The 25,535-nt window shown below is 33.0% G+C and overlaps 1 protein-coding gene across 10 annotated transcripts in view; it reads right to left on the bottom strand.

The window, feature by feature from the left end:
• Positions 1-250: 250 nt before the first annotated feature.
• sNPF (short neuropeptide F precursor) overlaps positions 251-25,535 on the bottom strand; it is a 164,802-nt gene continuing 139,517 nt past the window's right edge. For 8 of the 10 annotated variants that reach the window (XM_036361789.2, XM_036361793.2, XM_070106792.1 and 5 more), the window contains 4 exons: positions 5,278-5,461; positions 4,744-5,207; positions 3,729-3,917; positions 251-2,308 (listed from right to left, as the gene is read on the bottom strand). In XM_036361789.2, coding sequence (XP_036217682.2) covers positions 2,228-2,308; positions 3,729-3,917; positions 4,744-5,207; positions 5,278-5,371 — 828 coding nt within the window. In that variant the 5' untranslated portion in view covers positions 5,372-5,461 and the 3' untranslated portion in view covers positions 251-2,227. Of the gene's footprint in view, positions 2,309-3,728; positions 3,918-4,743; positions 5,208-5,277; positions 5,462-11,045; positions 11,123-14,181; positions 14,502-25,535 lie in introns of those variants that run through there. The other 2 variants (XM_036361794.2, XM_036361792.2) reach the window with 2 other exon arrangements.

Here is a 25,535-nt window from a genome sequence, read left to right as displayed (position 1 = left end):
GTGTAAGTAGCTGCGCTAAGTTGCTTCATTTCCTCAAAGTACACCACTGGTCCACTACATAAACGTCATGAGAATGTAAAAGTGTTAGCTGCAATTACTATTACTGCTTTGTTGCGAGTTGTTTGTTTTTATCTCATTGTTTGTTTCAGCCACATTTTCCATACTTAAACTACCAATGCGAAATGGTGTTAAGAATGACTATTTTTTTGTATTTTTTTCGCAAATAAAATCAAGTTTTTTAGTTTTTGTATACACTTTTATATATATGTAATGTATATATATTTATATATATATATGTATTTACATTTATAAATATTTGTTGTTTGCCTTTTTTTAATTTATAGTTTAGATATATATTTGTATGTATGTATTTTGTTTAATTTGCTTATGCATTGACTAGTTTTAATGTTTTATATAATTGTTTTTTTTTTTGTAATAATTTGTAATTAGTTTAATGTCAATGTTAGTGATTTGCGCTAAGTAATTTGTTTGTGTGTGTATAGAAGTTTAGTAGTCTTTTTTATACTAAATTTAAAACTTTGATGACTTTTTTCTTTAATAATAATTGCACATTCATATAGGTATTTATGTATATAGATATATGTTTTCGTTAAAGATTTGTGGTAATTCTCACATACATGTTTTAATTTAGCGTGTATATGTATGTATGTAAATGTTTAATAAATTCTTCTTCTAATAGACTTTAAACAATTAAAAAAGTTGAAAAGAAATAAATTTGGTGTTAGCTGTGTAAGATCTTTTTACATTTTCATTGATGGTGTAAATGAAAAACAAAACAGTTTATTTTCCAGCATACGTTTCATAATTTTTTTTAATTTTTTATAATTTCATTTTGTAATATTTTAAAATTTTATTTTGTAATATTTTATAATTTTTTGTTTTTATTTAACACACATTTTTCTAATTGTTTTAGCATAATGGAGTACCTGCTAATTAATTTTAATGAATTCTTTTAATTATTTTGTAAATTAGGATTTTAATTTTCGCCGTTTAACATGCAAAAACAAAGTCTTAAACTAGAATATTTGTTTTTGCATACTAAATTTAAATTTCAATTTAATTTTCTTCAGGGGGCCAATTTTTTATTTTCAGTTTTGAAAATTCAAAGGTTTTTTAATTTTAGCAATAATATAATTTATTTATAGTGTATATTTTCGATTATATAAATATGGATGTATATTTTATTGGTTATTTTTTTTTTTACTTTTACAGATACACTAAACAAACACATAAACAATATTATTTTTTTATAAATACTCAGCTTAGATTATTTAATAAATATTATATTTTAATAAAAATTAAAATATACTGCTTGGGGTGGCCAAATTGCACAAAAATGGAAAAAATGGAAAAAATTAAAAAAACAAAGAACTTGATATTCAAAATATAAAAAAAATATTAAATACAATTAAATTAAGCCAAAATTGTAAAATTCAAAAATATTTTAAACAAAGATCTTTATTTTTTTTATAATTAATATTTGACTTTGAAACTCAGATCGCTACTTGACGTCCATTGTCTGCAAAAATTTCGAATAGCATTGTTCTGGTTTTTTATGGCAAAAAATTAGTTTCTAATAAGTAAGCCTAAGTAATAAGTTTTAAAATTTTAAAAATTTAATTTTTGTTAAAATTTAGACCACTAAGAATTTACGCCAATAATTTTTTTCATTAAAGATTTTTTGATTAGAAATTTTATTTAAAAAAAATAATATAAACTATATAATATAAACAAATTTTTAAGTAAAAATATTTCGGTTTATTAAAAAAATATTGATTACAAATGAATATTAAAAAATAGACATAAAAGAATAAAAAATAAAAAAAGGTTTAATACTTAAAGAGCAATTTCATATTTAGTTTTTAGGAAATACCGGAAGGTAAGAAGGAAACTTAAAAAAAGGATATTCAACCAAGCCGCATTGCACAACAGCTTTTCGTCAAATAAAAACATGTGTAAGCAAATTTAAGTATTATTTAATATTTTCATAAATATTTTTATTTAACATTCAATTTTATGGACACATATGTTTGCATGTTTACAAGGTTAGGTTATAACAATATTGCGCACATTTTTTTGGGGGGTATGTTAGTATGTATTAATATTAAATTAATATATTTTTTTATGGGTTAAAATTTTCAGTGAGTTTTTCTGCCTTTGCCAATTATCTAGTTTTTGTTTTTTGTTATTTTCAAGTATTCGGCATTTAATTCTTAGCTTGTGCTTGCTGTGGTTGTGATGCTGGCGCAGGTTTTTCAACATTAATGGCATTTTGTGCAGTGACCTTCTGTAAAGAGAAAAATTCAAGGGTTGAAGCACCATAATTCGTCAAGAAAATTTAAAAGTAAAAGAAAGATGGATTACTGTTTTAATACACACTTGGCAAACAGTTTCTTAATTCGCAGTTTTATTTTAATACTCATTCTTGAGTATTAGGGTGAGTAAAAAGAAAATTAATTCGAATTTAGGAGATAAAGTTAATACTATGTTATATACAGAGAAACATTTTTTTTAATAGTCTTTTCGCACAGCCAAATTAATTAATATATTAAGATTATAATTGCGAAACCAGTTTATGCTTTATACATAACCGGCTTTCGATTAACGATCAGATGTTATACTTGCTTGTGTTCTTCCTTTTGTATTTTTTTGAATGATTAAAATTCATCAGCTGATTGCTATTTTATCAATAAATACAGCAAAATTTACAGCGTAAACAACAACTTGCAGAGTTGCATTCCAGTTTCAACTCGATTTGTATTCGATTAAGATTTAATGTAGCAAAATATGATTTTTATTTTGTATGGTAAATGGATCCAAATTAGCGCTTTAATCGAGCAAAGGCCGGTTAATTGATCAAAACTTCTGTGCGAAGATTTTGTAGGAAATTTTTTGCTTTACAAGAATATGAATATTTTTAATGAAAAAATATCTGTTTTCCTAATATTTATATGAAAAGCTTTAAAACACACTCCGACCCCTTTTAAAATGAAGCTAAAAAGCGTGTCAAGGATATATAATATATATATAAGGATATACCAATATATAGGTTCATTTTAAACCATAAATTTGATATTAGTTTTGTTGGCTCATCCTATTGAGTATGGATATATATGCCAGATAAGCGGTAGGAACCAACTTAGAGAATTATGTCCTATTGGTTATAAGCTATAAATTTTGTGTAAATAAAATTATTCGAGGAGTTATAGAGTATATGTACTCTGGTCAGGGAATGCCCTAATTAGAACTTCGAATTGTTCTATATATTACTGTAGTGGTTGAAATTGAGAGGCAAAGCTATTTATATTTAGACAAACGTTGAAGAGTGGCATATCGAACAAGCAACTATTATAAATGCAGTAAACTGGCATAATTAAATAGACGGTCCAATAATGACTTAACATCTCCTAATGTCGGCACTATCTGGCAAAATCGTGCAAAACTCACTCGCCAGACAGAATTTTGAGTGGAATGATGAGGAATAGCTTCTATGGAGGCTTACTTTAAAGTCCTCTAACAACTGCCCAATAAAGGTCAAAGAAATTGGAGAATCGCTTGGACAAGCACCACCTTCGAATCGAAAACGACTTTTGTTTTAAGTTTTGAAATCTGAAACACTTTTCTTAAGAATTCTCTATAGCTTTTAGAAGATGTTTTAGGATTCTTTATATTATGCCGAACGGGTATTTGGTTTAATGCGTACATACCTTCTGTTCAGTAGTATCACCGGCGGCGCTGCGGCCAAATCTCAAACGGAGAGGCGATGGTTTGCGTACTTCACGTTGGAATTCGTCATTGTCGGAATCATACTGACGGAGTGAAAGCAACATGTTGTGCAGTTTTTCTGATGTTAATAGGGAGTTAAAAAAATCGTCGGTCTGTTGAAGTTGTTCGTTCTGAGGTGAAAAGAGATATGTTGGAAAAATATAAGAAAATAAACAATTTTCCACTTTAAAGTAAATAAAATCAAGATATGAGAACTTTCAGTTCCAAGCAAAATATTGATTACCTCCCTCAGAAATCAAAAGTTTTTCAGAATTGATTAACGATTTATCAAAGTACAAAATTTTACTTCAGGATCCCTAATGCTCAGAACGAAAGAGTTTTGGTAAAATTAAAGTTTAGGGTTCCAGCTAGGGTGAAGATTGTGAAAACGTCGAATTGAAGTGAAACTCGTATTAGTACCAAGTCAATGCGATCAGAGCCATTTGTCCGATCTTTTTGGTTAAGAACTATCTGGTGGTTAGGACGCTGCTTAAAAATCGTTTGTCTGGAGGAAAAAATAAATAATGGACCGAGGTTTTTCTAAATACCAACATAAAATGAAATCATTGAAACTAAAAAACGTTGTGAATCCAGTATTCACTTGTAATATGATGGTAATATCCAAACTTCAGGGATGGAATTGGATTTTGGATATTCTTTGATATTTTCGAATGCTATTAGAGATCAGTGGAAGTACATATAATCGTCAATAACCATCTTAAGAATCCAGGGATTTATTGCACACTACGACGATCTATCTATTCTCAACCCTTACTTTGGCTTCGATCTGGCCATTCGAAGGAGGCTCAAAACCTGTAGGGCTCTTCCTTTTATTGTCATTATGGCTTCAGAGCATTCAAATTTATGCTTCAATTATCTCTATTTGCCATTCAATTAAAATTTTAAACAATGACAGGCACTCTCACATATGATTTCCCTCACTTTCATTCCACTTACCTTCAATTCATCATCGATATTATTCTGGATTCTTGGCAAGCTGCGACCAAAACGCAAACGCTGTGGCTTACGTACTATACGTTCAAAACCAGCGTCATACAGATCTTCAGGGTACTCATCACCGTAAAAGGCAGCCGCATCTTCGACATCAGTTATGCCACCATTGCTGCTTACGCCAGCCAAATCGTTCATGACAGCATCAAATTCGCTATGTAATGGCATGCTGGGATCGCTGCGCCGACCGAAACGTAAACGTAATGATGGTGAACGTATGGGCTTCTGATTTACATCACCAAACCAACGTTTCTCGGCGGGCAAATACATATCCGGATCGCTGCGACGACCGAAACGTAGTCGCAACGAAGGCGAACGTTGAGCTTTGCGTTCGACCTGATGATTGGGGAAAACAATTGGGCCGGCATATTCGCGTTGCAGCAAGCTATTGTATAAGTTGGCGAGTGCGTCTGTAAAACATAGATGTATTATGGTAAGTTTGTGCGTGTGTGTATGGTTAAGACAATTGTGTATACGCACTGTTATCCGGCACATCGGCGGAGCTTTGCTGCCACAGCATAACGCTGATGCAGACAAACATAAATGAGCTCACTAAACGGTTTGACATCAACATTTTAAAAGCTGTTTTCGGTTGCTGTTGTAGTTGTTGCTTTGTTGTGTTTTCAGTGAAACTCTTACGGTGTTGAAGTGCTCTTTGGATGAGCTGTAAGAAGAAAAAACGTAGAAAGCAAATCAACAGCTGCTTAAGCGCGCATTTGTCGGAGTTTTTTTAAGTTTTCTTAAATTAAAAAGTTTTAGTAAAAAGTTTATAGCGCCTCAAATGTATTTAAATACATTTTCTTTGCATTCGAAATTCATAAATATTGCGTATGTCAATTAGAGTGATGCAGTAAGTGCTAAACTTTAAAAGGTGATTCGAAAAGCAAATAAAGTGTGTTTGGTTAAGAGACATATAAATTTTACTTCAAATAAAACAAAGAAAATGTCAATATTTTATCTTTATTATTAATTAAGTCACAAATTGTGTACCCCAAGGCTTCTATCAAGATCACACTACATGTCAAATTTTACTTCGCCTTTTTCGGCATAAATCGTCAATAAACCGAATATTGTTTTCCTGCAGGCCAATTCTACTTGTAGTTGCTGTATATAGAATAGTGATTTTTGACTTAGTTAAGTGTATTGAACGGAAATGTCAAACACATATATTTTTTAGCTAGTTTGACAACTATACTGCGGAAAAATTCAATAACTCTAAAGAGGCACCCTATAAATACAAAACCGCACTCTGGAACAAGCAAATAGAGCTTATGTGTCATGAATCTGTAGAATTCATACTAAAGGAAAGTTGACTGGAAATCGAATAATGACAAGGATGCCCCTTTTATGTGAGCCTCTTCAATGTACCTGAGAAAAATATTTGCGTATGAATCGGAGAGCAATAAGCGAGTAAAAATGACATTAGAAATTCTTTTAAACTTGTCCCAATTTTTATAGTCAAGAGCAACGAGTACTTTGCCTATTACTTGGTTAGTTGAAATATTCTGATAATGAATCTTTGGGTATTTTTATACTCTCGCAACAAAGAGTATAACAGTTTGGTTCCCCTGGCGGTTGTTTGTATCACCTAAAGGTAATCGAGTTAGATATAGAGTTATATACCATATGTATAAATGATCAGGATAATAAGACGAGTTCAATTCCGAATGACTGTCCGTCCGTCCGTCCGTGCAAGCGATATCTTGAGCAAAATAAAGATATCTTGATGAAACTTGTTGCACATGTTCCTTGGTATCCAGGGAGGTATTGAAAATGGGCGTAATCGAACCATTGTCACGCTATGCCATTAATCAAAAACTTATAAAGTGTCATAACTTAGCTACATAATAAGGAACTATTGCATAAATTTATTAAAAGTGGCATGCTCCTGCCCCCTTATAAGTTTAACTCTAGAACTATGAAGATCTACTGACCAAATTCGCTCACAGCAAATGTTTTTGGCATCCCTACCCACCCTGTAAAATCCGATTGTACCCCGCGCAGTCCCCATATAACGGTTTTTCTGATAAAAATATGCCTGTATGCCTGTATGTCAAAAATAGGTTGAATCAATAATTACGTTAGCCTCTATATAACAAATACAAAGATTTTCGAGCTTTCGGCTGAGTTTATGCCCCATATATCTTTGTGCCTAAAATGGATAAAATTGGGTGAAAACTTTCCGTAGACTCCATATAATTAATATTAAGATATTCAAACATCTAGTTGACTTTACTAAGGTTATAAAACTAATTTAATCTATGACCTATAATAAAAGTTAATAATATACAAATTTTCACCAGAGAGAACCCGAAATAAATTCCATACCGAAAAATATTTCTTATAATTTAAAAATATCTACGTGTGTTTAAAAAGAAGACTTGTTTACAATTTTAATACACGCCTAAGTATCTCTGGAAAGTATAATTTTATATTATAGTTTAAACGCTAAAAATCGGTACAAGAGTTTCAGAAGGCACATTCGCTCAAAACTTACAGAAAAACATATACAAAACTGAGCATAGAGAAAATTAATTAAGAACTAGATTGAATGATTTAACTTCGTTCCTAACATTTTTACTTTCGAATTACCCCAAAGACGGTAGTTCAACATGCAATGTACCTGGGAATAAAACAAATAACCTCTGGAGTGCCGCTCAGACAATCAATAAAAGTTAATAAGATACAGATTTGATTGTAATTCATTTACGTATTCGTCAAAAAATTAATCTTGAATTCTTTCGCAACATGCTTACAACCAAGTTTGCCTAATCTGAAATGTTCGGTTACATCCGAACTGCGCCCTTCCTTTCTAGCTTTATTTGATTTTCCCACTAATTTAATTATTTTGCCCCATTTGCCGTAGAGTTCGCCGGAGATGTCTTTTATTTAAGATATCGATACCCGCGGTAATAATTTGTTACGTTGTATTTTATTTTCAAAATTGGAAAATAGTGATGAGAATTATTATTATTATTCGTAAAGTATAAATATAATAATATATTTTTCTTCTTTATTATTATTACAAATCTGAGTTCCTCCATGAAAATTAACATATATGGTAACTCTTCGTTGTATGCCTCATCTCCTCATCTCTACAATAATTATGCAAAACCACCAACTACTCAACACAAATGCATATTTTCGCGTCAGCAAACAAATGAAATGCGCATAAAAGTGTATACGTATACATATATTTAAATATAAAAATAAACACACAAAATTCGGCGCGTCGGAAACGATTTGACATTTGGCCGACTCGGCGCTTACCACACACGACATTAACGCCATAAAATACGCGCATAAGGCTGCGTTCAAGAGGCACTTAGATAAATATAAACTTATACATATATACGTATTAATGTATTATATTAATGCATTGTACGTATGTATGTGTGGGTGTGTGTTTGCTGCATATTGTACCATTTGTTTTGCACCACTTCTACCGCTCTTTCGCTCTTCATTTCAATGTTTACACAATCCAAATTGCATGCAAATTTTATGTTCACTTTGGGTTTCGTGAAGTGCTGACACCATTTATGCTCTAACGCCAAAATGTATGCCACATATTCTAGCATAAATGTTTAACTGCAATGAAGCAAATTTTGCAATATTTAAACGACAAGACATGTTATTGGTGTTTGTGTGAGTATGTAAAACTTTAACAAGTGTTTCGATAAAAGCTTTGTTAAATGTTACGAGTAGCTTATATACGCGTTTACATTAGAGAGCGGAAAAGTCAATGACAAATGAATTGTTTTTTAAATACCGATAAGGATATTCACGATTTTAGGGCACCATATATCATTAATATTGTATTTAGTACCAGTGGACTTTCTAATTTTCAATTTTATATTTCGCTAACTTTAGACTAATTAGCTCATATTTAGCCTTATCAGTGAATATCACTGTCGACTGCATTAATCCAGTTACAGTTATAGTTAAAACAGTTACAATTTCAATAATCGGAACTAAAACCCTGTCTTAATCTAAACTCGTAGAAACAATTTAATATTACACTAGGTCAAAACTTTTTTTTTTCATAATTATTATCTCACATAGGCTTATATTTGTTTGAGCAAATGTTTCACACTCTGAACAAGTTTTATTCCTGGTCGTATGAGAAACTCAAGCTGTTTGGGATTAATCCTAACTTCGCAAAAAATAGTGCAGAAATACTATATTTCGAGATAAATTCAATACCGAAAAATATTTCTTATAATTTAAAAATCTCTACGGGTGTGTTTAAAAAGAAGGCTACTTTGCAATTTAATACATGCCTGAGTATCTCTTAGAAGAAGAATTTTAACTTGTAGTTTGAACGTTAAAAATCGGTCCAACAGTTGCAGCAAGATATACAAAACTGAGAATAGAGAAAATTGAATTATGAACTAGATCGAATGCTTCAACTTCGTAGAGAGTCCATTGTCCTAACATCTTACTTTTTAATTACCCAAATACGAAGACTGTAGTTTAACATGTAATGTACCTGGGAATAAAACCAATAACCTTTGGGTTGCCGCTCAGACAAAAAACAAATTACTATCTGATCAACTTTGACCCGGACTAGTGCATTTAAATTGTGTGTGTAAACCGAATCGATGTTTTCTTTTTTGATTTCTTGGTGTAACCTTTTTTTTACGTTTGTGTAAAGTTTGACCTTTATATGTCAATAGAGTGTGTTTGGTAGCTGTTTGTTTACGACGAGAAAAGTTTGTTTGGCGAATTTTACTATATTTGAACAACGAGTTTGCTTGAAATTTTTTGTTTTCGACGGAATCAAAGCTATGGAATCTTTGAAAATGTTGCAGAAGTATTTTGGGGAGTTTAATTTATCACGAACATAAGTATTTGAACGGCACAAAAAATTCGGTAATCGAAAACTTGTCTTATGCGAGTCTTTCATCCACCTATGTTAATCACGATAACATCGAAAAAGTTAATGAAATAGTACTTGAAATTCGTCGTGTTGGCATCAGAGTGAATGCAGAGAATTTCAATAAAGACACAGTTTGGTTAATGTTTTGGGTATGAAGCGTCAATACTAGACTCGTACCAAAAGACTACAGTCCAGTAGAAACAAAAGAGGTGCTTGATAATGCATCATTACTAATGGCAGGTGCATGAGAAGACGTCAAAGTAAGACGCTTCAAAAAGGAGATCAAAATTCGCGAAAAGCCATCCCAGCCGAGGCTTATAACAAGTGTATGGGATATTGGATTAAGCGTTGCAATGCTTGTATTCGCTCATGAGACTGTTTTGAAGGCTAGTATTAACATAAGATCTAGTTTTTTTTCTGCCAATCTCGGTAAAATTTGTACAGATAGTAGTTACTGTGATTGATCTCCCCTGTATATATGCATTATCGCCTTCAGAGAGAGTGTGAGAGATTCCATAATCTCTAAACTTTAGATTCTCTTGACAAAATAGTTTTGTTCTGATATATACATAATTAATGTTCTCATCGACATCATCTTATTTTAGTTCGAGATACTGTACTTGATTACCTTAGCAGCGTCAACTGTTGAAGGGTTCAAGTGAGAGGATCTTTATTATTCTAAAATGAACGCTGGTTCTAAGAAGGTGTTGCTATTTATGTGACTATTCCTTAAGTTACCGATCATGTCAGTATATGCTTACTAGGAGTTTAACCGTCCTTGAGTAATAGCTGCATAAAGATTGAGTCTTTCCTGGTGTAATTTTTTTTTAAAAGGTTTTCGTTCATTGAAAATATCAAGAAGTTTGAAAGTAAAAACTTTGCAAACACTTTTCTCAATAATTCTTTTGACTGAATATCAAATTCTCAAGGAATTAGTAATGCCATGCCATACATACTATTGGTGTATGTCACACGCACACATACGTATATATATATATACTTGCATGTAAGGAAATGTCACGTTTGGAGTTTAACTATTCATGAAAGGAGAGAAAGAAATAGCTGCAGCTGAATACTTTTTAAATTTTTAAGTAAATAATAAATGTGTTGATATGCTTCAAGCCAAATTAAATGAATTCATAACAAAAAGGTGAGATGGCTTGCGAAAGTTGGCTGTGAAGTTGGAAAACAAAAGACAGAAAAATAGAACAAAATAAAATTGCAGTGAAGAGCGTGAAAGGGTTTAGGTATACGTGGATTGTTATAACAAACAAATTTGTAGATGGAAGAGGGTAGCTCGGTAGAATAAAGATTTATTTTTTTTTAACTTGTCTTGTAAAATTTGCCATAATTTTTTAAAGAAACTTACCAGCTTTCAGGTTAAAAACAGGTAATACAGAGCTTAAAATTTAATTGAAAATTTCATTCCTTTAGTACGCTCAAAAACTGTAATGTAAATAATAAATGCAGAATTCAAAATGTTGAATAATGGGACTTCAGTGTGATATATTGTGTATGTGTGTAAAAATATATTCTATCCAGAATCTAAAACATAAATACTTTTGGAAATTTTACAAAAATCAAGCAATAAAAACACAGTTACATAATCAACTACTTGGCTCTTTATTTGCATTTCATGCTTACTTATTTTTGCTCCGACATTAAGAATGATTTGCGCACGTCAACTCAACTCCAATGGACTGACGAGACAAGTTGCACGTACTAAATGCATGCGAAGACAATCAAAATCAATTCTCTGGAATTCCTTCCCCAGTAAAAACTTGATCACCTCATTCCAATTCAATTCAGATATTATCATAACTGTCTTTTTAGCTCAAATCAATTGTAACAAAGTTTATTTAAGACAAGCTGTAAGAAAACGTGAATGTCTTAAAGATGATTGCAAAGCGTGAATAATGCAAGAAGCACCTTTTCTTATTTGATTTGAATGCGTGTAAATGCTCAATGGCAACGCTCTTGCATTATAAATGCTGAGAAAAATTCTGTAATGTATTGCAAGTACACAGCGAGAAAATGTTCGCATATACAACATTAGTGTAAATGGTGGCTTTGAGGAAAACCTCCTATCTTTTGTGGCATTTTGTATGGATCTTTAACCGTTGGTGCCAAAAACCTTTTTCAGTTGTCTTTTACGAAGGTGTTTAATTTTGATCGGTCAGTTTGTATGGAAATTATATGCTATAGTGGTCCGAACTGAATAATATAATATATTCGAAGATTATAGGGTTGCCTTGGATAATAATTCATGCCGAATTTTGTAAAGATATTTGTCAAATAAAAAAGTTTTACACACAAAAACTAGACTTTGTACGATCAGTTTATACGGCAGCTATATGCTACAGTGATCCGACATCGACGGTGCCGACAAATATACAATATATATACCTATATATATATATAACGTCTATCTGTATATCGGTCTGAAATTGTGAACATGTGCTTTTCTCTCTAAGAAACTGCTCATTTGTCGGTACCGTCGATATAGGTATATATAATATATACAAGTATAATTTATATAAACTTCATGGCAAATTTAATATACCCTGTTCAGGGTATGACTAGGACTAGGTTCAGTTGAAGCCAACTTAAGATAAATATCCAACATTTAATACCTTTCATGAGAAGATTGTTTTAAGTATATTAAACACAGTCAACTCAGTTTTCAGAAATATCATTGGCATACACATATTTGAGGTGGAAAACCTTGGAAACGAGGAAATCAAACAAAGTCATACATTTTACTTAAACAAAGGTATACGGTTTACAGTCAATATTTTACTCTTTTTGAGATAGTTTATTAAATATCATAGCTCATATAATATTATAGCCGTCAAAACAGAATGGCCCGGTGTTTCAACTGTCCAAATGTGATCCCTGCTATCTCCGTCTTGGGTATCAGCTCCGAAATGTAATCTAAACTGACCTAGTATTGTAGTAAAAATTAAACACTTAATATTCAATTCAATGTTTTAGTTATGGAAATAAAATAAATTCTGAAACCTCTATGATTGGATAGATAATGATTTCTTAATTTATATAAGAATACTTTGAAAGATAATGGAACGGAATAATGAGTATTGTTTCTGATAACAGTGTATAGTTACTGAATATTGACGGATAGTAGGTAAGAACAAGTGCGGAATTTTATTAACTAATATCGGTAAGGAATAATACTATTATTGAGTATAATTCAACTGACTGAGGTTGAAACATCTCGATAGACGTACTTTCGGCAAACCTGGCGAAGTGGCCGGGATTGATAGGCCTTAAGAAGTTTGTGTTAGGCTCAAAAGAACATCGTCAATATATAAGGGTCTGGTGATCAATATTTAGGAATTTAGGGAACCACAAAGTACCAGCGTTCAAAGCTGACAAAGTGGTGCTAACCTACTTAACCCAATTCAACAAAAGAAACTACTAGACGAAAATGTTATTAAAGGACACACCCTTCTTTATACCTATTGACATATTTATTGATAATATGACGACAGATGAAATGGCTTAAATGATGTCTTCGTCAACAAACAAAATTGGCGGTCTTTGAACGAGTCAAATCCTTTTGTGGTTCAGGAAACGCAATTGTATCCCCAAAAATTGACCGTTTGGTGCGGATTGTGGTATGGCGGAAACATCGGGCCTTATTTTTTTCGAAATGAGGCAGGAAATGCCGTTACCATCAATAACGAGGTATAAACACGATGTTGACCGACTTTTTTTTTCCGTAATTTGCGAACGGTCCCTATGTTTCACATCTAAATATGAACACATAGTGAGCAAAGTTTCGCGACTCTTTGATTTCGAGAAATGGCCCACTCAAATTATTGCCACGATTATGCGAATAACGCCCTTAGATTATTTCCTCTGTGGGTATGTTAAATCAAAGGTTTGCGCCAATCAACCAGTAACGTACGAGGAGCTAGAAGACAACATTCAGCGTCCTATAGCCAAAATTCCAGCCGAAATGCTGCACCAGGACATCGAAAATTGGCGTAAATTGGCGTAAACGAAGCCGTTCTCGCCATTTGGTCGACAAATATTTTTTTAATCATAAATGGCATAAAATTATCTGCGTAACAAAAAAACAGAATCCATTTTGATCAAATTTTAAGTATTGGCCTGCTTACATATATAAATATACTGAAACGTGGAATATTAGTATCTGAACCCGTTTAAGTATTTAGTTATTATCAAAATTTTTTAGTGATTCTGTCGCTGAAAATGTAATGTTATAGAAACATTTGTTGTTATTTTCGCTTTGTGCTACATCGGGTAATTCATAATTTATTTTGTTTTTATAGTTCTATTATATTTCTGTAAATAGTTCATTGATTCTTGGGCTTTTGTAAGATAAATATTTATCTAGCTTGATAATGTGTAACTATAAAACGGGGCCAAAGTTCAGCCATCTTTTGTGAGAGCCTATTTTCGGATCACCTTTCGCCACAGTGTAAATACTGCATTCTGACAATTCACCAAATACTTACCTAACCATCCCACTAATTCCAATGCGACACGCGCCATACACGTAAACGGAAAACACGTATCCCCAATCTAGTTACGTGCATCCTTGCTTCCTTGACTTGCTGCTGTTTGGTTTTTGCATGTTTCCTCAAAACTTCTTAATTTTTTCACTTCCTTACAAACGCTTATGCACTCGAAATAACGCAAAGCGTACAGAACTGACTGCAAGCGAACCTTGTCATGTACGGCCAACAGTTGCGACGTGTTTTACCAGCGGCTACAACTCTGGCACTCTAGCTACTCATGACAATACTGAAATGCTACTTGAATATGCACTGTGCTGCAGCCAAAGACACAACTTATAAAAGTTGCAACGCCACAAGCATGACCAAGAGCTGTATAAAGAAGCGACAATAGCGGCAGCAGCATCTTGGGCGAATTTACAATATAATGCTTGGCTGCTGGCTGCTGGTGGCATAAATGAAGTGAAATGAAGTTAGTCAGAAATTGTAGTTAAATTATATTCAGAATATGTGAGCATATCTATTTGTGTAGATGTGTACGTCTATGTGTTTGTATGTGTAAGTGAATGCGGCATTTAAGGCATGTTAAGTAGGTAAGCACATACTTCTCACATTCTATTGAATGCATTGTAGCGATAAGTATGCGCATAAGTTTGTAGATAAAGCACATACGAGCATATTTTCATTGTTCCGTTTTTCCGCCTTCGAATTGTTTCGTTTTTTATTCGCAGTAAACGACTCTTGTTCATGCAGTAGTTACCTACTTCCTTATGTGCTTATGTATGCATGTGGAAATATTATCTTAATAACGGGTGCTGCAGGAAACCCAGAGCAAATATTTGCAAATCCGACTACGCGAAATAGTCCTAAATAACAAAAGCATTTATTTGGATCATCGAAAAAAAGTCAAATAGGAAGACAAATACCTAAGCCATATATATAGACTGTCTTCAAATCCCTGCAAACTCATATGTGAAATCTGTCCATCCAGCGAAATGAAGCCAAACATACATGATGCCAACGTAATGATTTGTATTTGGAAGGATCAGAAGGGCGTAATGTATTATGAGCTTCTAAAAGGGGTGAACCCATTAATGGGGCCGCTACCGACAACATCTCATCTAATTGAAATTAGCGATGCGAGGTAATAATTTTAATTCATGACAACGCTCGGCCTCATGTTGCAAGACCGGTAACTATTTAGAAACCAGCGGGTGCGGAATTTTGCCTCGTCTGACTACCATTTCTTCCGGTCGATGCAGAACGCTCTTACTAGAATACGGTTCACATTAGGGTTTCAGAATAAGCTTAAATCATTTTTGGCCGCCTAGTTGTTTTGGCATTTTCGTTAAAAGTTATTGTCATTTTTATTCATATATAGTTGTAAGAATATTATACTCAAGAAGAACGGTCTTTCATTGCAATAACTTCAACATCTGTTATTCTTAGTGCTTTCCTGTTCAAGCGCTTCAATTAACAAAAGTATAACTCTTATAGAATCGCAACTATACATCATGGGAAAGTTTGAGTGTTTTACAAATTTATCTGTCTTATAAAAACAAGTTCTTTATTATTATTAATATTTATAATGACATTTACGGTTCTTAGTATTTTCATAAGTTCTGTTACAAGTTGAGGCTGCTATAATATATACATCTGCAGCTATGATCCCAGGAATATTGCTTTTAAGAAACTGTTGGGTGGTTTTTGGTAACACGAAAACCGGTTATTCGAATATCCAGTTTGTAACCATTCGTACAATTATTTACCGAATAGTACTATTCGAATAGTCGATCGACTGCGACTATTCGTATAGTTGCTCTGCTGCGAGTATTTGAATAAATGAATATTGTTTGAAATGCAAGCAGCCTTTGATTTTTGCCTTTTTGTTTTTTTCGAATAAACGCTTACTATGCGACTAGTCGACAACGAACGGTTAACCGAAACGTCGAAAATGAACGGTTAATCGAATAATCGACAACTTACGACTATACCGATAGTGCAAACCGAATATTATTATTAGAATAATGCCCTTTTCGGTTACTCCGGCTAGTCGATTAGTCGAATACCAAGAGATGAACCATACATATATGTGATATATCGGTCATTTCATCAAACATTTTTTTGCTTACAAAACATTTGTTTTTATTCTTTGAGACATATATATATTGAACACTTAATATTTTATTTTTACTGTATAACATTTTGGAGTTATGAATTTTCAAAATTCCAACGCTTGAAAAAGGTACATTTAAACATGTGCATATAAGAAGAAAAGTATTTCATAATAAAGTTAACTAGGTCATTCTTTACGATTTTTGCTCAGCTTTTCAATGAGATATACGTAGAATTTGTTTTTTATAAACAAAAGGTACATTTTTGTAAACAAATATTGTTTTTTTTCAATTTGGAACTATTTTTATTCAGTTTTTTTTTAATGAAAAATGTACATTAGTTACTTTTTATCAGTTCAGGCAGTTGACCTAAATAAAAGTTATCAACTTTTGATATTTTCGCCAAAAAACCTTAACTGGCAAATAAAAGCTCAGTAAGCTCAGACAAATAAAATAAGTTGCCAGCTCATTTTCATTTGAAACTTTTTGTGCAAGTCATTAGATTTTATTTATTGTAATTACACACTACATATGTACATATTACATATAGTATATAAGTATTTAAGTAAAAATATGTATGAAATTTCATACCGACAGGCAAACAGGCCTCAAAAGCGTATGCCTGACAATGAAGCCGCCGCAATAGCTCAGCATATTTTAATTACACGCCAAATGAAAACTTTTTGCACACAAGAAAAGTTGAGTGCGAAAAAAAGAGGAAAAAGATAAAGTGAGAGCAGTATAATCTACAGGCTTTCTCAATCAACAAGAGGCGTTGCTCGAATAATTATTTACACTTTTTTATGTGTATTTAAGTATATTTGTATGTTTGGAATGAGGTCCTTTCACACATGAGGAAGTATATATGCCCACTAACTTTTCTCCCCTTGATGACCTTTTGGGTTTTTGTCACGTTTCCAGCATTTCGCTATTAAAAATATATTAAAGTGCCGATTTAAGGGAAAACATTTTTTTCGCTTAATCGGTCGCATCTGTTGTTAATTTCCGGTGTGAAAAATAACTTTTGCGTGAAGTTTAAGCGAAAATAATGTAATCGTGTTGGGTAGGTTATATATGTTTGTTGTTTACACTCACAAAATAGGTGTGTACGGTGGCAAGTAAAAGGTTTTACTGTGCAAAATTAAGGAAATGGAACAATTACAGAGGAAATCAAATAATTATTTAATGTTTTTCATTTTTAAACTTTGGCGCAACTACTTTTGTTGACATTCCGATGGCTAATTAATTCCGTAAAAAGCCTGTGATAAAATTATGGGTGTAAAGTTCTGATAACTACAAGTGCAATGAAGCAAAGGAATTGAGCTACCTTTTGAGTACAATTCCTCGCGTCTTTGAGATATATGCATATATATTCGAGGAGGAGTTTTTTCAAAGCAAAATAATCATTATGAAGTTAAGTTATTAACTATGGCTTCCACCGTTGGAGATAAGCGAATTGAACAAAATATACTCGAGCAGGGTCTTCTGAATCGTGTTGCGATATTTTCAACTCGAAAATTTTGCTTTTGCTCTCCCATGTAAAATTTTTGCCACAAAAGATGCTCTCCGATATAGCGAGCTGACAAATAGCGACTTGAAGAAGGGTAATGTATATCAACTAGGGGAGAAATAAGTTTGGGTGCTACCAAACATTTTATGCTCTTGCAGCTTGCAAGGATCAAAACAGGTGAAATTTTCATAGGTGTTGGCAAAAATGTATATCAAAATATGTTATGAAAGAGTTCCACATTCTTTATTCGACGAAATCGTGAATGCCACACTGAACGACATATTCGTCATAAGGCTAGTTAGAAAAACGAAAATCAAAACCGGCAGTTTGAAAATTGTATATTAAGTTTAAAGGGATGTATTATTCCGATTTTATCTACAATATTTTTGACAATACTACATACTAAATGCCAATAACTTGCCAAATATTAATAATATGCTCCCTGAGTTTCATTAAGTTACACTTCCCAACCCAATATATAGGAATTAAAGTCAGCCGGCTGTTCGAAAATCGTAATATGTATTAGTTATATGGGGGCTAAGTAAGTTTTATCCAGTTTAGGCAGAAAGATACACAGTTATTAGTAAAACACGTGCTATTGATATTAAGGTGGCCTACTTAACTTAAGCGCACTATTAGGGCAACGTTTTATCCCAACAGATTCATTCGTTCTTAATTCGCATACTGAAAAGTGAAAGAATCAGATGGAATTTAAAATTGTGTCAAGATAGTATCACATACCAATTTTGGTCGATATCGGTTGAGTAGGTCCTGAGATATGACTCCTATAAAGCCCACTCGTATTATCTCAGGTGTAAAATTTAATGTCTCTGGCTTGTTTAGTGCTTGATTTATTGCGCTTTCAGTACTTTTTAACACAACCATTATATGGGGAGGGGGCGGGGTTATTATCCTATTTTACAGTGTCGGTAGGGGTGCTTAGCGGATATTTCCTATCATATTTTTAGTTTAGGAAATATGTGAATTAAACCTCTTAGAGGGCGGGCCCCTCCCATTTTTTCAAAATTTTTAGGCCACAGCTGCCTTTGCTACTGCGATCCCCTGTGCAAAATTACAATTATATAGATTAGTTTGAGGTGATACAAACAACCGTTAGGTGAACAAAACTATTATACTCTGTAGCAACATGTTGTAAAAGTAAAAAAAATTTGATCTGTGTTGGAGTTGAAATTGTTCAAACTTAAGAAGTGTTAAAATCTATTTTTTCGGTTATATTATTTAGTCTATTCTCCGCCGACATTTGCCACAACTGACTCCATTCGGAACGCTCAGTTGGCTATTTGGCTAGTAGGCAAGACATACTTCGATTTAGGAGATCGTTTAAACTTTAACTTTGTTCAAAATAATTCTGACGCTTTCAGCTAAAATTTGAAAGTATCGATTGAGATATTGACGGCAAAGTCGATTATTTGATCATATCTGAGCGCCAAAATTTTCAATTAAACTTCAAAGCTTCGTGTTTCGTTCGTAAATTCGAGCGAGGGAAATCGGCTATCGAGTTATCTGAATATAGGTCAATTTATCAGTATGGAGAACACTTTTAAAGACTAAAAATATTTTAATCACCAACGTAACCTAATAAGAACAAATGGTACATTTAGATTGCTTACAACCAAAAATTCACAGAGAGAACTCTTGTTCGTAAAAATATTACATTGGTATTTTGGTCATGTCTGTTGTCTTCTACTAAACTTTGCCTTCATAGTTGTCTACGCCTGTAAAAAGTGTTACTCAATGTACCAAACATATTATATATAGGTCATAATTTGACTCCCTGATCATCCAGCGTCCAGGTATTTCCAAATACAAGAATATAACCCTATAATAAACTTGCTTTTATTTAAGGGTCGCCTTTTTATTTTTCGCGGTTTTCATAGTTGCAGTGGGATATAACCCCTTAAAATACTTTTCAATAGTACTACAGAATATATCACCTCCCAAAATCTATACAAAATTTTCATTTAATAGATTTCATTTCTTTTTTAACCTTACTTTAATCCACGGTAAACAACAGTAAACGGCCTCTCTAATGATCTTTGCTGTACTTATATCCATCGCAAAAGTTCCTTTAAATACCTTTAAGTGTTTTTCTAACACCTCTCGAATTTAACCACAAATATATTTACGCTTACGGCAAATTTAATGACCATTTAAAACTCACCCAAACAGTTAGCGCCTGATAGCATATTCTAAGGGAAAGCCAAACATACACTCATATACATATGCATATGTATGTATATCATGCAAATGGGAAAAATGGTCAGTCTAGTGTTATAAACCAGATGTTGATGTGCAAAAACCAGAAACAAAATAGTTTGCGCCAAAGTTAAGGAAAAAATGCCAAAAACGAGAACAGATGCATACAAACACTTAAACTTTTTGCACGTTTGTATGTAAATGTGTTTGTTACGATTGCTGCTTTTATTGCGGTAAGCCTGTAGATTCTCACTCCTCCACACTTTTTCCTCTAAATTTTTGTTGGACCTTCCTCCACTCATCTTCGTTTGTAGGCTTGTCTGCTTGCTCAAATTCACGCTTTGTTTATTTTATAGTCTAGTTCTACAAAATACGGGGGCACATATACGTGACATTTGACCACCTTTTGCACCGCATGTTAAGAAAATGTTAAACCAGTTGCTATTATTTCAATATTTTCTGAACAATCTAACATATTCAATGCTGACTTGAAATTTGTATAACAGAAATTGTTGAGTCGTGTATTTGGGCGACATTTTTTTTATGTGCAGAAAAAGAAACAATGAGAATGCATTGTCTAGAATATTGTATATACATATATGTCATCTATAAATATACGTATGTACTATCAGCTTAAATACATAATCCTACATTTACCTATATATAGGCCTATACTAGCGTAAATCTATTGAAAAATTAATGTATGTGACTCCACATCCAACAAAAACCAGCATGAGACTATTGTTGCACTATCTGTATAGTCCATACCTACTCATATCAGAGAAAATTTGAAAAATTAATATTTGTGCTACATGTATAAGCTACATGCTAGCTTTCTAGTTCAATACATGCCCTATAGGAAAAATCGAACATATACGGCAGTGGCAGCAATTACTCTGGAGCGAATCGGTAAAAAATCAAAATTATATCGTTAGATAATCGCTTTAACCAAGTATCGCGGGGGCCTTTTTCGAAAAACTTTTTGGAAACACTTTGAAGGAAAAAACAAATTTTTTTCCGAAAAAACGGTTAGTTTGATATTGTTAAATGAAAAACATTAACGCATATGAAAACACTCTCCAGCGTTACTTCGTAAATAATGCATAGAAATAGTGCCCAAAATTTTAAAACAATCGGTGCAATAGTTATTACTTTGAAAACGTAAGTCGTAAGTAAAACGCTCTAAGGTTTTGAAATCTGATGTTAAACGTTCATAAGACAAATTTGAAATTTAGATTCGTCAAATCTGAAATATAGATACAACATTCCTGATATATGTATTGTGAATACATTTAAGAAAGTCGAAACAAATTTAAAAACCCTACTCCCCCCTTACAAGAAATAGCAAACCGCCGACGAATCTCTCTCACGAAGAAGCTTTCCAAAAAATCTATAATATTACTGAAACATCATCTTAAAAAAGTTGTGTTTTGAAAGTGGTCAAAGACATCTAACAAGTATGGCGATTTTTGGAATTATTTTAACCCATAAATATCAGTCATATCCATATATTCAATTTGTTTAACTCCAGTTTAGGTTATGCTAGTTCAAGCTGATGACCAATGAGTTTGTAATTTTTAAACTTGTCTTTTATAACGCCATAATTCCGGAAATAAACGAACATTGTACATTGTTGAAATTTTCTGAGTTCATTATTCTTTGGCTAAAGTCGACTAATTCTAACATCAGATATTTCACTTAGATCACTGGAAAAGTAAGATCAAAGGTGTTCTAACGACGGCCCCGCAAAATCTGGACAGTCAGAAGGAAGTACTGCAATCACTTCAGGAAGGTAATTTACTTGGTTTTCTCGCCCTATAACTATCAAGAGAAATTAATCATATTGAATTAAAGAAGCTCCATATGTTTGCTCAACTACTTCCAGAGGATTTTATGACCGTGCAAGTAGATGACGTTCGCTGGCATAAAATGGATCTTTTAGCAATACCAATTTAGTAATGAAAGGCACATTCTTGCAAACTTATCGATCATACAGTTTCCATGGATTCCTTTATTAAAAAATACTCGATAGTGTTAAGAAATCGCACAGACCACTGCAGCTTTGAAACAAAGATTACTCAAATTACTAAATCTACTGACCTTAAAATCAGGGAAACAGAATCCTCTTACCGACCTTTCCACAGAGTTTAAAGTTGTACCCAAAATTCTTCGCTCGTTCACCATCTGTCTGTTGGTCTGTATATACGCGAATTTGTGCCCCAGTTTTTGAGATATCGCAATGAAATTCTGCACCCCGGCCAAGTTTATATTAGAGATCAAAGTTGAATCTTCCTGAGTATACAATCATTTCTTAATTATTTTTTTTTTAATTTTGTTTTTAAAGTAATGTTTTATTAAAGTTATGTGGCCAACAAAAGTTCTCAAATCCAGAATATTACTTTTAGTTATATGTGTAGATATTATATATCTTTTAAAAATGATTGAAAAGCTTTTATTAGAGAGCTAGTTTAGATAAACTTAATGATGGTTCAATCCCAATTGATAAATAATAATATATTAAAAAAAAATGTTTAAATTAGTTCTTACATTTAACTATTGTATTAATTAATCGCCAAATATATCCGAAAGGTATTCATTTAATGCTTATTAGTACACAATGGCGTCCGAAAGGGTATACCTGCATACTAATTTATACCCAATTGTACCTTATAGAGGGTAAACCGTGTGTACTCTCTCTAAAGTTTACTCGCAAAATTTTTTGCAGACCATAATATCTATATATAATAACATACATATGTATATGCAAATCATTTACGATATTTAAGCAAACTATTACATTTCCTTACAGGTCGGCCACTACAGCCGTGCGTGTGCGTATTTGCTTATGCAAGCATGTCTAACTTCTGCGTTAGCTGTTCAGCTCAATTTGCTATGTAAATTGACGTTTGCTATTTTTACTTTGCCGCAACGCAACTCGATCAAAATGCCATTCGTTCCACTTTCTGGTTCAGCAAAATTTTCACAAATTTTCTGACAATTTTTTTGTGTTTAACATTTTTGCTCCTCTTCCTCCGTTGAACGATGAGCGATGAAATGCCTACGAACTGGCAAATTTCGTTGCACCGCCTATGGCTTGTTAACTAAATTGATAAAATTGCTATGTACAATATGTATGTATGTTTAATTGTACAAATGTGTTTGTGTGTATATTTAGTTGATGTGCATGTAGTTCCGCTTGTGCTGGGCAACTGTAAGAAATTGTATGGAAAAATTGTTTCCAGTCCTGTTTGTTTCAACCAACAAAAATTTGGGAGTAATATAATATTTTTAATAATCTAAAAAATTGATTAAATATTTTCCTCATTTTCGTAAATAAACATTTTTATGATATGTGGCAGATAAGCGAAATTTGATAATGTTATTGGAGCTGTTAAAATATTAAGTGGTTTATGGAATGTAGTTTTTCACAGCCAAATTTGATAATGTTTTTAAGCGCCAAATATTGTTAGTGAACATTTATAAAGTAGACATTTGTAAGGTGGTCATTGACGAACTTTAAACTGTATTGGTGTTTATTTTTCAAATCAAACAAACAACACATCATCAATATGGCGCACGGATCATATATGAAATACCTACTGAGATTTGTATAACATTACATTATGTATGAACTTATTTCAGATTTTTGATAAGGAAAGGATAAGTATTAACTTGAATTTATGCTTGTTCTTGGAAAAGCCCAGTTATTTCATATCTGAACAGTGTGCATTTAGGACAACTTGGCTTTCTTTAGATTATCTAGTATGATCAAATATTCTGGTATTTAATACGTACGTGGTATTCAATATTAGAATAACCCGAATTATGGATTTACTTCCTATATACCTGTGTAAATAAAAATTGAGAATTAGAATTTTTTGATTAAATTCAGACTTAGATTTATCAATGTGTTTATCAAGTAAAATCGAATAAAAAACTAAGAAAACGGATCCCATTTAGACAGCTTATAACGTCAGTCCATTGTGATGCCTAGATACTCCCAAACGAAAAGACTCTACAGTAAGCGTCCGACAAGATTTTGACATTACCGCCTATTGGAGAATGTCCAGTAAGAACTCCTACGATTGTGGCAAGATGTGCCTTACTAAGATCAAGTAGTTTGGGGAATCTACCGCGTTCTACACTAGGAACCGGAGCTAATTGTTGACCAGCGCCTGCTAAGCTCATGCGAAATCCTGAAGTCTAGCGCTAGAATGCAAGAGGAAAACATAAACCCAACTCATGTCCAATTGCCGAGCTCATCGCCTTGCAGTTCACAGTGATTCAGCAAAGGCCAGGCACTCAAATGAGTATGATACAAGTAATGATGTAGCTTGATGCCATCGATATTGAGGACAGGTATTCTTTCACTAACTTTGAGCGCACGGTGGGCGAGCCCAAAGCTATAATTGCCGATCTACTGTCGGAGTGAATGCTTACCTCTTTGAAAGAGGCTGTACTTCAGAGCAATATATCTAATGTTGCCTTAATAGTAGCTACTAGTATCAGAAACCCACTGCAGTGATCCGTTAGCCTAAAACTATGTTTAAGGGATGAGCTCCTTATAAAAACCACTTCCTCTAACCTTGCATTTAAGTTTTCTTCGTCTCTTCTCCAGAGTCTTCGCCCCATCCATGTACCCCTCGTCGGTATGTGAATAGTTAAAAAACCATCAGAAGTAGACTCTGCGACGTCGAAGTTTTCAGAGATGAATTCGAAGGAGGAGATATAGTCCATTTTTGGGATTGTATTTTTTTAATATGTAAACTTAACTCTGAACCTTTAGGTTATGCATTCTGTAGTTATTATAGATAGGTTTTGATGTTTTTATGTAAAAAAGTTATTTCGAACTACAATAACTAAAATTTACTAATTTAGATAAAGGCATTACTTTTTGACGGAACATTTTTAACAAAAAGTTTTGGAATTATAGATTTATGATTCTATTTTCATAAAATAATATGCTTATTGTTCTATTTTGATAAACACAATGACCATTTTAATTAAAATGACATGTTATTTCGTAAAAGTGTGGTATACAAGCCTAATGAAAAAGTGTCGCATTAAACACATGGAAGAGGTGCATGTGGGGGTCTTTCGCTGGGGATTACAGGCGCTGTGAAAATCGAAACTGGGTCTAGATTAGCAATGTGATTAAGAAAAGGAGAGAAGTGTGGGCCCATGTGGACTGTGATCGCCAGTACCAACAACGAAATTTAAGTATTATATTTACCGATGGATCAAAGGATGAAAAAGGAACAGGAGCAGGCTTATTCTGTAGCAATCCATACACAGAAGGTAGCTTTAAACTATTGTAAATGACGCCAAGTGGCTTTTGTTCTAACTAGCAGTTTCATTAACTTTCTAGTGGATGGTCAAGTGGCAATTAAGCCTATCCGCAACACCGAATCCGCTATCCGCCAAACGAAATTTCACTGCGTAAGATTGTGTAAGGTGACCGTAACTACTTGTAGACTTCAGTGAAAAACTTGGGTATCCAGTCATATAGGAAT

The sequence above is a fragment of the Bactrocera oleae genome, chromosome 3, assembly GCF_042242935.1.
Source record: "Bactrocera oleae isolate idBacOlea1 chromosome 3, idBacOlea1, whole genome shotgun sequence".
Classification (NCBI taxonomy): domain Eukaryota; kingdom Metazoa; phylum Arthropoda; class Insecta; order Diptera; family Tephritidae; genus Bactrocera; species Bactrocera oleae.
Note: the sequence above shows the minus strand (reverse complement) of the source record. Positions and strands in the feature narration are given on the sequence as shown.